The sequence below is a fragment of the Solea solea genome, chromosome 19 (assembly GCF_958295425.1).
Source record: "Solea solea chromosome 19, fSolSol10.1, whole genome shotgun sequence".
NCBI classification, from domain to species: Eukaryota; Metazoa; Chordata; class Actinopteri; order Pleuronectiformes; family Soleidae; genus Solea; species Solea solea.
This window is the reverse complement of record NC_081152.1, coordinates 15,618,450-15,632,208: the sequence shown is the minus strand read 5'-3', so window position 1 is coordinate 15,632,208 and position 13,759 is coordinate 15,618,450. Positions and strand designations below refer to the sequence as shown.

The following is a 13,759-nucleotide window of genomic DNA, read 5'->3' as shown; positions in this document are numbered from 1 at the left end:
TTGCTGAATTGAAAGATGAGCCGATGCATTTGAAATGAACAACAAGAGCAGGGGAGTGTGAAAAGAGAGCGATAAGACAATGACGGAGAGCTAATGTGAAGGTGAGTGAGTGAGTCGTGGAGTTTCAGTTTAAAACAAAGAAAAGCCAATGAGGCCTTAAGCAAAGTCTGAAGAACGTCACATTAACCATAACAACCGAGAATGTCACATATTTTACATTAAGGCATACTATTAAAATAATACATAAGAGGGTATATATGTAGAGCCACAGGACTCAGTGATGAATCATCACTCTGTGAATTACTTTGAACATAACACCATATGGGCTTATAATGCATAAACACTGATTACATAAATGGCCCTAAATAGAAAGCAGCATAAAATATTAGTGATCATTTAGAAGTTAATGCACTCCTCAAATGTCTTTGTCACAAAGGGCTAAATTTGTTTTCTCACACTGGTTCCTATGCAGACCACGTGCAGTAATTTATAAACATGAAATAGACCCGGCAAGCAGGTGGCAAAGCAGAGATGTCTGGTCAATATTGTTTATTTCAGCCTGATGCAGTCAAATTTCAGCATTTGATTTTCTCATTTATTTTTACCTCTCCCAATATAATCTCACTTACCATTTTAAAAAAGGCAGGAAATGTTAGAGAAAACATAACTTATAGGCATAAATAGATGAATAAGCACATGTCCTTCTTATTATTTTCTTTTCATATCGGTAAAGTGCTTTTGTGCACTTTGAGTCTAATTAATCATTGCATTTTCAGCCTATCACATTATTTAACTAATACCTTTAACAGTAGCAGGCCATTTATATTGTTTGTGAAGAGAATGGGAGTTGAAATCTCAATTTCCATAAGTAATGGAACGACAACTATATCAAGTTAGTGAGTCAGCGGTGATGTTGAATAAAACAAGGTAAAGTTAGATTTACTTGCTACGCTGCCTGTAAGTCGTCATCTTCCTCATAACTTGCATAAATACAGACATGCACATTAAATGATCCCATAAAAGACCTGGAATGGTTTTATTTTTTCATAAAAAGCTAAATTGTTAATTGATGTACACGTGTCAAACAGGAGAAACTAACACTGTAGATTTTGTCTCTCTCATCTTTGTTATAAAATAGATTTACAACCCGCCGTCTTCATTTCACAGCTGTAGTTTGCTTTCACACACAAAAAAAGCACATGAATTAAAAATGACAGACGGGGAACAATAACTTACCGGGACCTGCGTGATCTCCTGTAGGCACTGGGAAGGGAGTGTTTGCTCTTTGACTTTGACTTTGACCTTGACCTGGACCTGGACCTCCTCTTGTGTTTTTTCTTCTTTTTCTCTTTGTCCCTTCCTTTGTTCCTATCTCTATCTTTATCTCTGTCTCTATCTCTGTCCCTATCTCTTTCTCTTTCCCTATCCCTGTCTCTATCTCTATCTCTATCCCTGTCTCTATCTCTATCCCTGTCTCTATCCCTATCTCTATCCCTGTCTCTATCCCTGTCTCTGTCCCTGTCCCTGTCTCTGTCTCGCTCTGCTCTTCTGTGAGAGGATGAGGAGGATGGGGCCTCCCTGCTGCGATAGGACCCTTGCTTCTCCGTGGAGGACTTTTGATCTTGAACATATGCCGGTGGTGCAGAGGACATCTGGGACGGCACAAGGTCAGAGAGAACAGAAAGGGCTTCTTGCATCTAGAGACAAAAGTATAATGAAGAGAACACAGAGGACACAAATCAGTGAATGCCACATTTTTTTACATTTGGTTGCAGGACACTTTCTTTTTGGAAGAAAATAAACTGAGCAGCTTTTTTAAACAGTCAAGTCTTGCTCTGACATCAGGAACGTTGCACAATTTCCCAAATACTAAATACATGCAAGTGCATTTTTGGACAATCAATAAGGAGAGGCAGCGGAGGCACAAGATTGACCGTGCAATAAATAAAAGCTACCCAAAATACCCAAAAATGAAATAATAATACCAATACTGAATTTGCTTGATGTGGTTGAAAGAATAAACAGCATGTGACTTGAATGTCCCAGTCAGCCCTTTCATGTGATGTAAATGTTGTCAATTGTCCCATTTACATACATTTACAGCAAAAAAAAGACAGCAAATATCTCTGGGTGGTTGCTTGAGTTTATACGAGGTTGTCTGCTGGTACACAAACATATACATGTACAACTCAGTGCTCAGAGAACACAAGGATATTCAAAAGAGAGCAAACTCCATGAGAGAAGTCATCACTACTGAACTACTCAGTACGAACAGAACCATAGGCAAGCGGAAGCAAAGCAGCACTGCGCCTAACAGGATAAGTGTGACCCGACCCTGCCCACTTTTGAAACCACAAACATTCATCATCTCATATTTCAGTTAATACACAAATGAACCATTATCCATATTTGATTCATTCTGGATATTAACAAAATAAAGATGTACCTCCAATTTGTGTTGGAACAACAGTAAATAAGAAGATCTTTTTCTTGTAAATTATAAGTAGATGGCTCAGGGAAAGTCCTTCAATCTCTTGGGAAATGATTACACATATTCTTCCCTTACTCAGCTGATTAGAAGATGGTGTGAGTTATACGACACAGTTCAGCCATCTGGCTACACACTGAGTTACAACTGTCAGCTGCAAAGTGCCTCTAATTACTCCAGTGAGGGTCTCTCTGCTTATATTAGATTGGTCTGCTGCTTGATTCACATTGAAAAGATGGAGCCCTGGTCCATCAATGGATTATATATGATGCTAAATCTTTCAAGGTCACATGCCATCTTCCAGGACTAGGCCTTAGCTTGCTCTCTGGGCCACACACGATGCATTATGTGTGTTGGCATTCACGGTACTTTGAGCAATCAAATGGCCTCACTTAAAAGCTAATATTGACATAAATGGTAATGGTGATGACCGGGGACAGCGTGGAAGGAAATGAGGGGTTTGTAACTGTCATAATCAAGTTCAAACTCAATTTACCTCTCCAACACTTTAGTGTCCGCCAATCAATAACTCCCACTCTCAAACGATCTGCTAAGGTTTATACAAAATGAGTGGAGCATAAAAGGAGAGATGGAAGGACACGATACTAATGAGTTTAAGTATGATGATGAAAGAAGGAGGCAGATGAAGTAAAGACTCAAGAGGCATGAAATGGGCAAGACAAAGTGCTCACAGGAGAAGACAATATGTTTGTTAAGACAGGCAGGGAAGTAGAAAAAGGAAGAATATTTATTACACCTTTCTGTTTGCACACTATCTGGTGTCTGGGCTCAGGCAGAGATAATGAAATGATGGGGAGAGAGGTTTGGATTAAAATTAGGACTGCCATATGGGAAGCTTTTCCAACAACGGGCCCAGAAAAGTGGTGCCCCCTCACACCTGTTCTGCTAAGATATGGAAGTCTGGACAGTGACAACAAAAAGTTACATTCCCAGGGTAAAGAGAGGAGGAGGAGGAGGAGGAAGAGGGGAGGGAGAAAAATCCATTGCAGTGATAAAGCTGCAAGCACAAAAGTGTTAGTCTAAAGCCCGAGCAGACTACTATATATACTATATAGAGTTTGTCGTCCTATAAATGTGATGAAATTCAACAGGCTGGTCTCAGGTTGTATGTCAACTTACTACATTGTGCAAAAGAACTGTATATACACACAGACAGAAGACATAACACTCCCCAAACACAAAGTCAAACATCTTTGCATTTCTGAAAGGGACATGGGGGGGAAAAAAAGGACTTAAGTGTCAATAATTATGATCAAAGAAAGGTCCCGTCTCTGTGTTTTCCAGTATGTTGAGACATTCTGGTGCGCAGGCAAGGTGGAAGAAGCACACAGCACGAGTAAAGCCCCCATGAAAAGTGTCAACGAAAAAGTATATTATACTGCTAAATATAAACCTGGACATTCAGCCGGATTTCACAATTGTATTTTTAAACACAATCACAGCAAGTGCCCCCTCAAGAGCTGCCTGACCAAGCGCCTGCACGTGCCAATCACCGCTGCTGCTGTTCCATACACCATGCAGCTCAAATGAAGTTTCCTGGAGGCAGTCCAACGCTGCATTAAATGTCTGATATAAAACACATAACTGGTGAGGCTGCCTCGTGCTCACAAGGATATTGATTACTGCTTCTACAGCAATGAATTTTTATAAAGTCCATCAGTGATGGCCTCTGTGAAAACACTCTTTTAAACTACTTCACATAATTACTACTCAGTCAACTGTTCCTCTCAGCAGTGGTTCTAACCACTCCTGAGCGCTGTAGCTCTCTCTGTAACTGTACTGCCATTTCCCTGAAAAATATTTATGTTAGAGACCCCAATGTCCGACAAATGTCAGCTCATTTTGACAACTCTACAAAGACGTATAGCTAGTATTCATGCCTGCACATCAAACAACTCTAAAAGTAGAATACCAGAATATTCACTAAAACTACACCAACAAAAATACAAAACCTTTTAATCAACGGGAGTCTTTTCTGAGCTCCCTTCACTCGCTTACAACTTCAGGTAACATGTGTTCTTCAAAGTGTTTCTTTGAAAGAACAAATCATTATACAGACTCGCACTGTCCTATTTATCTGACTTGTACTTTGATTCCATACCCCTTCATGCCCTCCGATAGCAGAATTCTCATTAAGTCACTACCCACTGAGCTTCTCATATCTCAACCTGACCTCTGGAAACTTTCAAACTAACTCAAAAAAATCGACTTATTTTAATTGCTATATGCAAATTTCTGGAAACATACACTCACAACTGTATGTTCTCTAACAGGTCAGATACACACATATTTATGTTATATTTGCAACCTAGCTGGTGGTGGGTGATATTGTGTTATAAAACTGAGCTAATCAAAAATTATTTTCCCAACCTCTTTGTCACAGTTCCCCAGTGTTAAAACTAATTTTGAGCTAACAACGTCCTACTTTACTTAAACTCCTATAAATATCTAGAGAAGAGCAACAGAACTGGTGCAATAATAAAGGAAGCCTGCCGACTGCAACCGAGCCCAACAGGCAGTAGTCCAGTTCCACATACTTTACATGAGGAGCATCTGATAAACAAGAGCCATCAAATGGCGATGAGATCTACATATCAAATGATCATGAAGTCTATACTTTTAGGTATTTCTGCATTGTTTGTTCTCAAGGGCTTTTAAAAAAATTGCATTATTACAACGGCTCCATGAGAAGAAGAATAGTAAAATTGGGAGAAACTGAATTATCTTCTGTGAACAATGGAGTTGGTGAGGTGAAAATCACATTTTTCTTCTGTGATTCAGTTTTTAACTGCCTTGATTACGCGGGTTGATTTGGCAGTTAGTTTACCAAGCCCACATTTCGCTCTGAGCATTTTACCGTGTAAATATAGTTGTCAAAATAGTCTGGGGGGGGTACACGGTATTGTATTATAAAAATCACTGAAAGGCAAAAGAAAATTTCAAATCCTATTAGGAAGATTGTCCTCTACCACCGCAAATTGCTTGGCTGGTCTTGTTGGAAACAGTTGTGTTAAGATACACAAACACTTAACTTCTTTGGGCTGAACTGAGCATTGCACAGAGTTAAATAAAGACAGCAGTAGCTCAATAATAATAACATATGCAAGTGAGGTGTCATCGTGGACTCATGTTAGTTCCAATATGCTTGCTTAGACTAATACATATGCTGGCTAAACAACAAAGTGTTTTCCTTGATTGAAACTACGCAGTCAAAGAATGCAAAGATGGGGTCCTTGTGAGGTGAACTTAAATTACATGGCACAAAATAGCACAATCATCGTCTCTACAATCCAGATAATGCGGTGGCATTTACATTATAATTTGCGCTTCGCCTGACCTTTGGCAAATGCACATCTTAAGGACACAATATCTTCCCTATGGTGTCAACTGCTAATTAAATTTGTATCCTTACAACACACGGGGGAAGGACTCTCGGGGACCTCATTTCAGATGACACAGAATCACAGCTGGACTTCAGTGATATTGGAGGCACATGATTTCACGGTCACATACACAAGAGCATGTATATCTAAATGTATTAATGATAATAAAGGAAAACTTTGCACCAACTTTGCGATGACAATTATCAACCAATCATTTACCTCAAGCTGCACAGACGGGTCCAGCTCAGGTCTCTTGGCCTCAGGGTCTTCTGCTAAGGGGCTACGAAGGGTCTGAAGGAATAGTGCCGCCTTCCTCTTTCTCTCAGCCTGTAGCTGTTTCTCTTTTGACTCCTTAGACGCCTGGGCCAGCTTCTCTCTGGCTGCAGCTGCTAGGCGATCCTCCAGTTTCTGCTTGGCTGGGGACAACAAGAAAGAGATGGTTGGATGAAGGGGAAATAAAGGGCACTCAATGTCGATTTCATAGTCAATGGAAGTCAGGAAGGAACAAAAAAAAGACATTTAGAGACAGAGGGACACAGAGGATTCAAGAGAAGAAAAAGGACAAAACGTGAAAAATAAGGAAGGATTACATGATGGTCACAGCCATTTCTGTACTCACTGTCACACCTAAATACGGTGATGACTGGTATTTTTCCTGTGTATCCACCTGCTACAATTTCATGCCCTAAATGTCAAGGCCTGAATGATTCTTTGCTACTACATGCAATTGAGAAAAAGCAAAGATGGAGGAAACATAGGTGGACAAAAAGAGACAGACAGTTTTGTGTCAGCGGGGGTGGAAGATTTGCAGAGTTTTTGAGCGATGAGAAAAAGATGTGACATGACAGAGATGGGTTGGAGTTGATGGGTTAGGAGAGCACAGGAATGCGTCAGGGCATAGAGAATAATAGAACAAGTGAGACAGCAAAAGAAAAGACAAGACAATAATAAAGCAAATGCTTCTGGAAAACATGCAAGTTTAAGTTATGCAACCACTAGGGATAGTGTTATCTTTTCAGGGATAAAAACTGCCCGGATCCCAAGGCAAATCATATTTGGGTAAAGTGAGGAGAACAGTCAAGTGGAGCAGAAGCAAATTGTATCCTAGACAGTGGGATAATACAGTCCTACACCGTCTGAGACCCAGTGTACAGACAGATTGGACATAGATCCATCTGTGTGGGACAATTCTAATGCAATTTTATGTCCTGTGGGTTTAAAGTTAACATTTTAAAAGAATGTGTTATTTTGTTTGTTTTAAGTGCAACCAGCTGGTTTGCATTTTTGCACAACAACAACAAGACACAGAGATAAACTGAAAATATTCATGATTAATCCAGCAAAAAAGTCCCACTAGATATCATCTCCACATATATAGAAACAGTCTTGATGCACTATTACTAAACTGCTACAATGAAATGTTTGCAGTCTCAACTATTCATGTACATATTGCCAAGTGTGGCTGTTTTGCAGCACATCAGTGCAGATTATGGCTCTGCTGTGTGCCACTGATTCTCCAGCTATCTGATCAGAGTAGGCCTGCTGACTGACAACCACTTAGCCACACAGCAAAGCCAATTCAGTCTGCTATTTATTAGGCCTTTTCAGCCTCTTTCTCTGGCCATTTCTTAAGGCTGAGAGACACCATTATACTCTGAGACGCTTCCACTGGACCTCAACCAAACCAGTCAGACTTCTTGTTGCTGGGGAGTAGCATATTTGTCATGTCTGTCTTGTCTGTCCATCTTTTTAGGCTCCAATTTAGAGCCAGCTTTCTGGACTTTAAATGAGAATACTGCACCTTTGATCTGTCCTTCAAGACCTCATCAAATACTGAAATTTAAATTATTTAAAAGCCTACGAGCTTAACCAAGAGCGACAAGCGTAGTCTCCTAACTACAAGTAGAAAACATCACAGCTTCAACCAAAAGCCGGAAGAAATTGGAGAGGAAACCTTTCAAAAACATGGCACAAACACCCCACTTTTAACTGTTATTAAAAATACATATTAATTTCTTATTCAAAGTCAAGACCTTGATTGCCATTACTTTCAAAACCACTGTCAAATGAGTTCACACAATGCTGATTACGTGGAGGGTTTAGCGGGGGTGGGGTATGGCTGAAAACACAAAGAAGTGCCCATGAGTAGTTTCAGAAGTTGATTCCATCCATCACACAGACCAAAGAGAGGCAGAATAACAACAACAACAACAAAAATGACCTAGGTTTAGACACTGCAGCTTTAATACAATTAGGGTGAATTTACTTAAATGTTCAGTTAAGCAGCTACTTCAGATAATTTCAGCAAAGTGAATCACATTTATGTAGTACACTACATGAGATCCATCAGACAAAGCAATCCACATGGAGTTTTTTCACAGATGTATGTGATACATCAACAATGTATTAATTTAAGAGCAAAATGGTTAAAATTATACTTAATTCATTTGTTTGTTTGTTTGTTTTTGTATTATGATGCCAAAGATAATTTCATCACCGAGTGAAAGGGAGCGTAATCAATGACTCATTAGCGCTGATCATTTCACAGACAGCGATAATTCTTTTAAGCAACGGAAGCAGATGACGAAAATAAAGCTATTGGTTTTCATTTATTCGATAAACAGCAGATGGATAATGTCTTGGGCAGAGTCCAGTGGAACTATTGGTATTTCCAAATTACAGTGGCATTTGCTTAATGTCGGTGAAGTGAAAAGAGATGTGGAAAAATGTCGCTCAAAGAGGCGTTGAAGAGGACGGTGGAGCTCTCCACGGGGAGCAGTTGCATGGTTTGGAGCATGTTGTACAACAAGATGCAATCAATCATCTTCAACTATAGAAGCTTCCAGCAAGTAGAAAAGAAAGCTTATTGGTTTTGAAATGAATAGCCAGTATTACAAAGGAATATATAAATAATTAAAAGTTTCTGACAAGTTTTTTCTCCATCTCTATAAAGGGATATTTGTGTCAGAATTGTTTAGTTTTTCCAATGGCATCACTGTGAATGGTAAACTTCTTGCAGGATGTGTAGATTTGTCTGTGTATGCATTTGTACTTTTTTTGGTTTTACTTGAAGAAAAACAAAAACAAAGACCCAGTGTGTAATATTCTATGTCCATGACAGGACAAAAGCAGGAGACAGAGAGAATACGTCTCCATTTGGCTTTGGAGAGATGTATGACTGTGGTTTATTGTACTACACTGCCTGAACATTTACTGCATGGTGGAGAAATGCATAATTCAGACTTATTTAGGATTTAGGATTTATTCATCTCATCTCTTCAGTCTTTTGTTTTTGCTCCATTTCCTGCCCTTTCACAAAGTAACAAAGTAACAGCAGCCAATAGGTGTGACAGATGATGTCTCATCCCGCACTTATTTGCTGATGCTGAGACACACAATGCAATTTTAGCCAACCTACATTAAAGCCACCCAAAAAAAAGACAGGAGGAAAAATAGAGCAGCTGGAACAGAGGGACAGAAATAGGCTCTGTCGTAACGATCGACAGATGTCAGGGCGCATTAACGTTCTGTCAATTTCAAAGCTTGAAAGGCAGATGAGTGACAGACGGAAATAGGGAGAGAAGAGTCTTAATATAGATAGTAGATCATGTAAGATAATAACGTAGTCATAGAAAGTATTACTAACAGGCATTTCGTATGATTTGATAATGTTACCTTGTTTTGCCTCCAACTCCTCCAAACTGAGGGTGGGTCTCTTCTCCTCTGGTGCACTGACTGACGGCAGATCCCTGTCAGTCAACTCAGCTCCACCCATCACAGCTTCCGGTCCTTCCCCCTCCAACACCTTTAATCAGATATATAAATAAGTGACTATGTTTGTTTGAGTGGTGATAAAATGTGTTACAGGTCAGTTTTATATCAACGCTAAAAAGAAACACGAACTAGACCTTGTCATCATCTGAGTCATCGTCTAACCGGACTCTGTTCTTCTCCAGTGGTAGCCAATCATTCTCCTTCGCCTTAATGGCAAAACAGATGGGGGCAAACGAGGCTGTAACGGAAGGAATAAACAAATGATGAAGATTCTTTGTTGTATAAAAAAGTATTCAAAAAAAACGGGTCAATCAGAAAAGGAAAGACTGAAGGAGGGGGTTGGAGAGGAATGGACAAAGACTTAGCAGAATATGGAAAACTTTGTGTAAAACAAATGTAGACATAAACACACTGGAAGACAAACAGACTGGACGTGATGCCAAATACAATATTGACAGAGAAACAGTCGGACAGACAGGCAAACAGAGAGCTGTCCGCACAAAGCTATTTGATATGAAGTGGCAATAGTGTTTCATATTGATTTCTGTTTTGTAATTAAATACACTGCCTCCAAAAGAGATGCAAGAGCTAACGCCGTGGCTTGTTACCTAAAGATAGAACCTTCATATACCTCGATTCTCACTGTGGAAGACTCTATAGTTTACTTGTGCACTGATTGTCAGTATCACAGGCGTGTTCCATGACCTGTTGCTTCCAGTCTGTGTGAATGCATGCCTATATTTGCATATATGCGCCCGTTTATGGCTCCCACCTGTGTGGTGGTAAACAGGCTCTCTCATCTCCACATAGATGTTTTCAGCCTGATCACAAAATGAAATTGCTAGCATAAATACCTACAGTACAGAGACTCGCAGGCAGCTGTGCACAAGGCCCAAATACGCTAAATGGCGCATACACAGACTCAGACACACATTAGAGTAAATATGTGCAATCATATTCCTATACACATGTTTTCCATCTCATTTAATGAGTCTATTAAAAGGAGAGGAAATGAAAGGAGCAATGTTTGCACCCTACCTTTGGCCAGCATTGATTGGTCGACTGAATTGTCTGACTGGAGCGCATCCTCATCGTCATCTTCATCATCATCTGCTGTCCCAATCTGGATGAAAGTGTGAATAGAGAGAGAAAAGGGGGAATGATGTTTTTAAAACGTATTTGATCCAATGTCCTAGTTGCAGGTAGAAACCAGTATAATTCTCACATGACTCGACATGTTGTGTAAAATTATGGTAAAACAGTAGGACATTGATAAAAGACATTGAAAATTAGTTTTGGAAATGCTGGCTGTGTATACGTCTGTAAATTAGATATAAATAAAGACATAGAGATAAAATGTTTGGATAAGTCGCCCCTTTAACTCGTCCGCATCACTGTCACATTCAATTAATGCAATTCCTCATCTGCACTGTGCCCTCCACGGTCAAAGTTTACATGTCTGATGATGGCTCCCTGTGGTGCTACAGAAAATGTTGTTACTTAACTAAAAAACCAAATATGCGGGGGCAAAACAAATCTGCAGTCTTTGGCCAAATGTATATTCCTCAATACTACTCTGCATTGGTGGCATGTGGATGTGATGAGCAGAAAAGGAAGGTTCATGAAAGGATTCACAGAAGTAGAGAAAACCTTTAAGGGTAGAGAGACAATATTATGAGATGGAAAAAAGCAGAGGAACATTCAACTCCTGTTATAATGGCACAGTGTGTAAAAGTAAGAGAATTCATTAACTGTGTAGCGGTTATCTCTTAAGGCAAGGTCATATTTCTGCTTTTATTACTTTGCATTTTAGGTTGGCTGTGCGACATACGATATTGCTGAAAGGTCAATTCAGGACACCGTTCACCAGATTGTTACTGGAAAAAACCCCCAACACATTTTAATAATATATTGTAAACGAATACGACATTTAGTTTGAACTAAAACTGCCAGTGTGCGGTTGAAAATAATAAGCATTGGCCATGCATTAGCAAAATAATTCTTATCCAAGTTGTAACAGATTTGAGATGTAATTTTAGCATATAAATAGGACCACTATTTCATTAAAGGGGATTTGGCAATGCTCAAGTATAATTAGCTGTTTAAATAGCTGTAAGTGTCTTAATTGACTTTCTAATATGCAACTAAATGGTCTGTTACTACTCACATCAGCAAAGGATCTTCACATAGCTGTTATTAGTGGCTCGTGTGCACGGGGCAGAAACCTTCTATAGTTCCAATCCCAAAAAAACAACAAAAAAAGCAAATAGACGTGTATTTCAAGATGCCACACACACTCTGTCTAACGTTCATTGATATTGATATTGCAATGTTTCCATACTGGACAAGATGATAGTTCCTATCCCAAAAATAAACCGCTGTCAGAATGAGAGGGAAACATAGTGATGGAGCCAATTCCACAAGAGGGGGAAAAAAAACCCTAACTCTCTTGAGGTTTCATTTTACCAAGCTTGAAGAATACTTCAAAGGCAGATTCCCACTATTCTGCTGCAACCGACGAGAGCTTTCAACAGCTTCGTTGAAAGGTCTTTACAGAGACCCCAGAGAATATAACTCCCCCAAACCTCCCAAAAACACTCATATCAAACTATTCTGGGAAGAACACAACAAAAAATATGCTGAAATTTGAAGGTGGCTATACATACGTTAGCTTAGTGTTTAGAATAATTGGAAAAGGCAATTCCCAAGTGATACATTAGCAAAGCCCAGAAGAGGTCAACTCTGAATGGGAACCTGCCACGTTCCATAGCAGGGTAGCACATAGCAGGGTAGGTACTCAAAGCACATACTACACTTTGCATATGAATTTATTCAAATAAATACGTTATTTAAAAAGACCCTAAAGTGCAACGGTCTACAAAGATTTTATCGTTACTTTAATACAAAAAACCAGTCGCACCCTGAACTGCTGTCTGGCGGATTTTAACAAACCTCTTCACGTTTTTTTTTTCACTGTGCACCTACAAATAAAAGCAGTGACTGAGAGCAATGATATCTGCGTCCCATTACGCATAGCAAACACCAAAAACAAAAAGGGCGGGGGGGTTGATAGAAAAACAGAGCAGCTGTTTGTTGGAGCAGCATCAGCTGTGTTATAATGGGCCACACTTCCCTGCACTGTGACAAGCTAATGGATTTGATTCGTCAGAAGACAGATTGCTCCTTGCAAAACTTTCTCTCGCGCACACACTTCTCACTTTTTCATATTTCATTTCGGCACCGGGCGAGCTCAACAAACCCAGAATATAAGTGCACATACGTCTAGTGCATTCAGACACTATTCAGAGCCCTTACTCAGAGCTTAGATGAAGCACATTCGACTTTGATAACATGCACAAATCTGCGGTTTGATTTGGATTTGGGGGATTTTCTATCATTTTTTTCTCTGCAAATCCTTTCAAGCTCTGTCAGCATGGATGGGGACCTTTGTTGGACCTTTAAGAGTCCAATCTTGAGAGGTTCGATTGGGTTCAAGTCGTGTCTTTTATAAATAGTTTTAAACATTAATAGTATCTGAATGCTTTCTGATTGGACACGTAAAAAACAAAAAAGCATTGCTCCACGTGTCAACTCCCCGAGCTATTTGACTTTTCATATCACATAATTCCCTTATCTGTGAGGGATGATGGCTTTATATTGGCTCCTGTGACTTTATAGGCACTACACATAAAACATGAATAACCACAAAAGTGCTGCTGTAAAAAAAAATAACAAATAAAAAAATACATGAATTAGAGAGAAAGAGCTCTGTATTTCTGCTTTTATTTCCAGAGATATTGAGCATCAATAAATGGTATATTTATTGATACTCAAGTAACCTTGGTTGTTGTTGGTTAATAACGTCCCGCAATTCAAAAAGCGAACTTCTGGGTGTCATCAAATCATATTCAAAAGGGACCATGGCAGGTTAGCAGGTCACAGTGATTGAGTGATTCAGCTCATAATTGCTTTCATTTCGTGCAGCATTCAAAATGTATTCCTAGTGCCGCGATTAGATAACTCTCTTGTCCTCTCTTGTAAAAGAAAAGACTCTGACACGAAGAAATGTACGTATATTTAAAGTGGATTTGGT

At 39.5% G+C, this 13,759-nt stretch overlaps 1 protein-coding gene across 3 annotated transcripts in view; it reads right to left on the bottom strand.

The window, feature by feature from the left end:
* The window catches only part of sfswap (splicing factor SWAP), a 36,971-nt gene that overhangs the window by 9,483 nt on the left and 13,729 nt on the right, over positions 1-13,759 (bottom strand). For all 3 annotated transcript variants that reach the window (XM_058617336.1, XM_058617337.1, XM_058617338.1), the window contains exons 11-15: positions 10,705-10,789; positions 9,801-9,904; positions 9,568-9,697; positions 6,112-6,308; positions 1,237-1,697 (exon numbers count right to left, since the gene is read on the bottom strand). In XM_058617336.1, the coding sequence (XP_058473319.1) occupies positions 1,237-1,697; positions 6,112-6,308; positions 9,568-9,697; positions 9,801-9,904; positions 10,705-10,789 (977 nt within the window). The remainder of the gene's footprint in view (positions 1-1,236; positions 1,698-6,111; positions 6,309-9,567; positions 9,698-9,800; positions 9,905-10,704; positions 10,790-13,759) is intronic.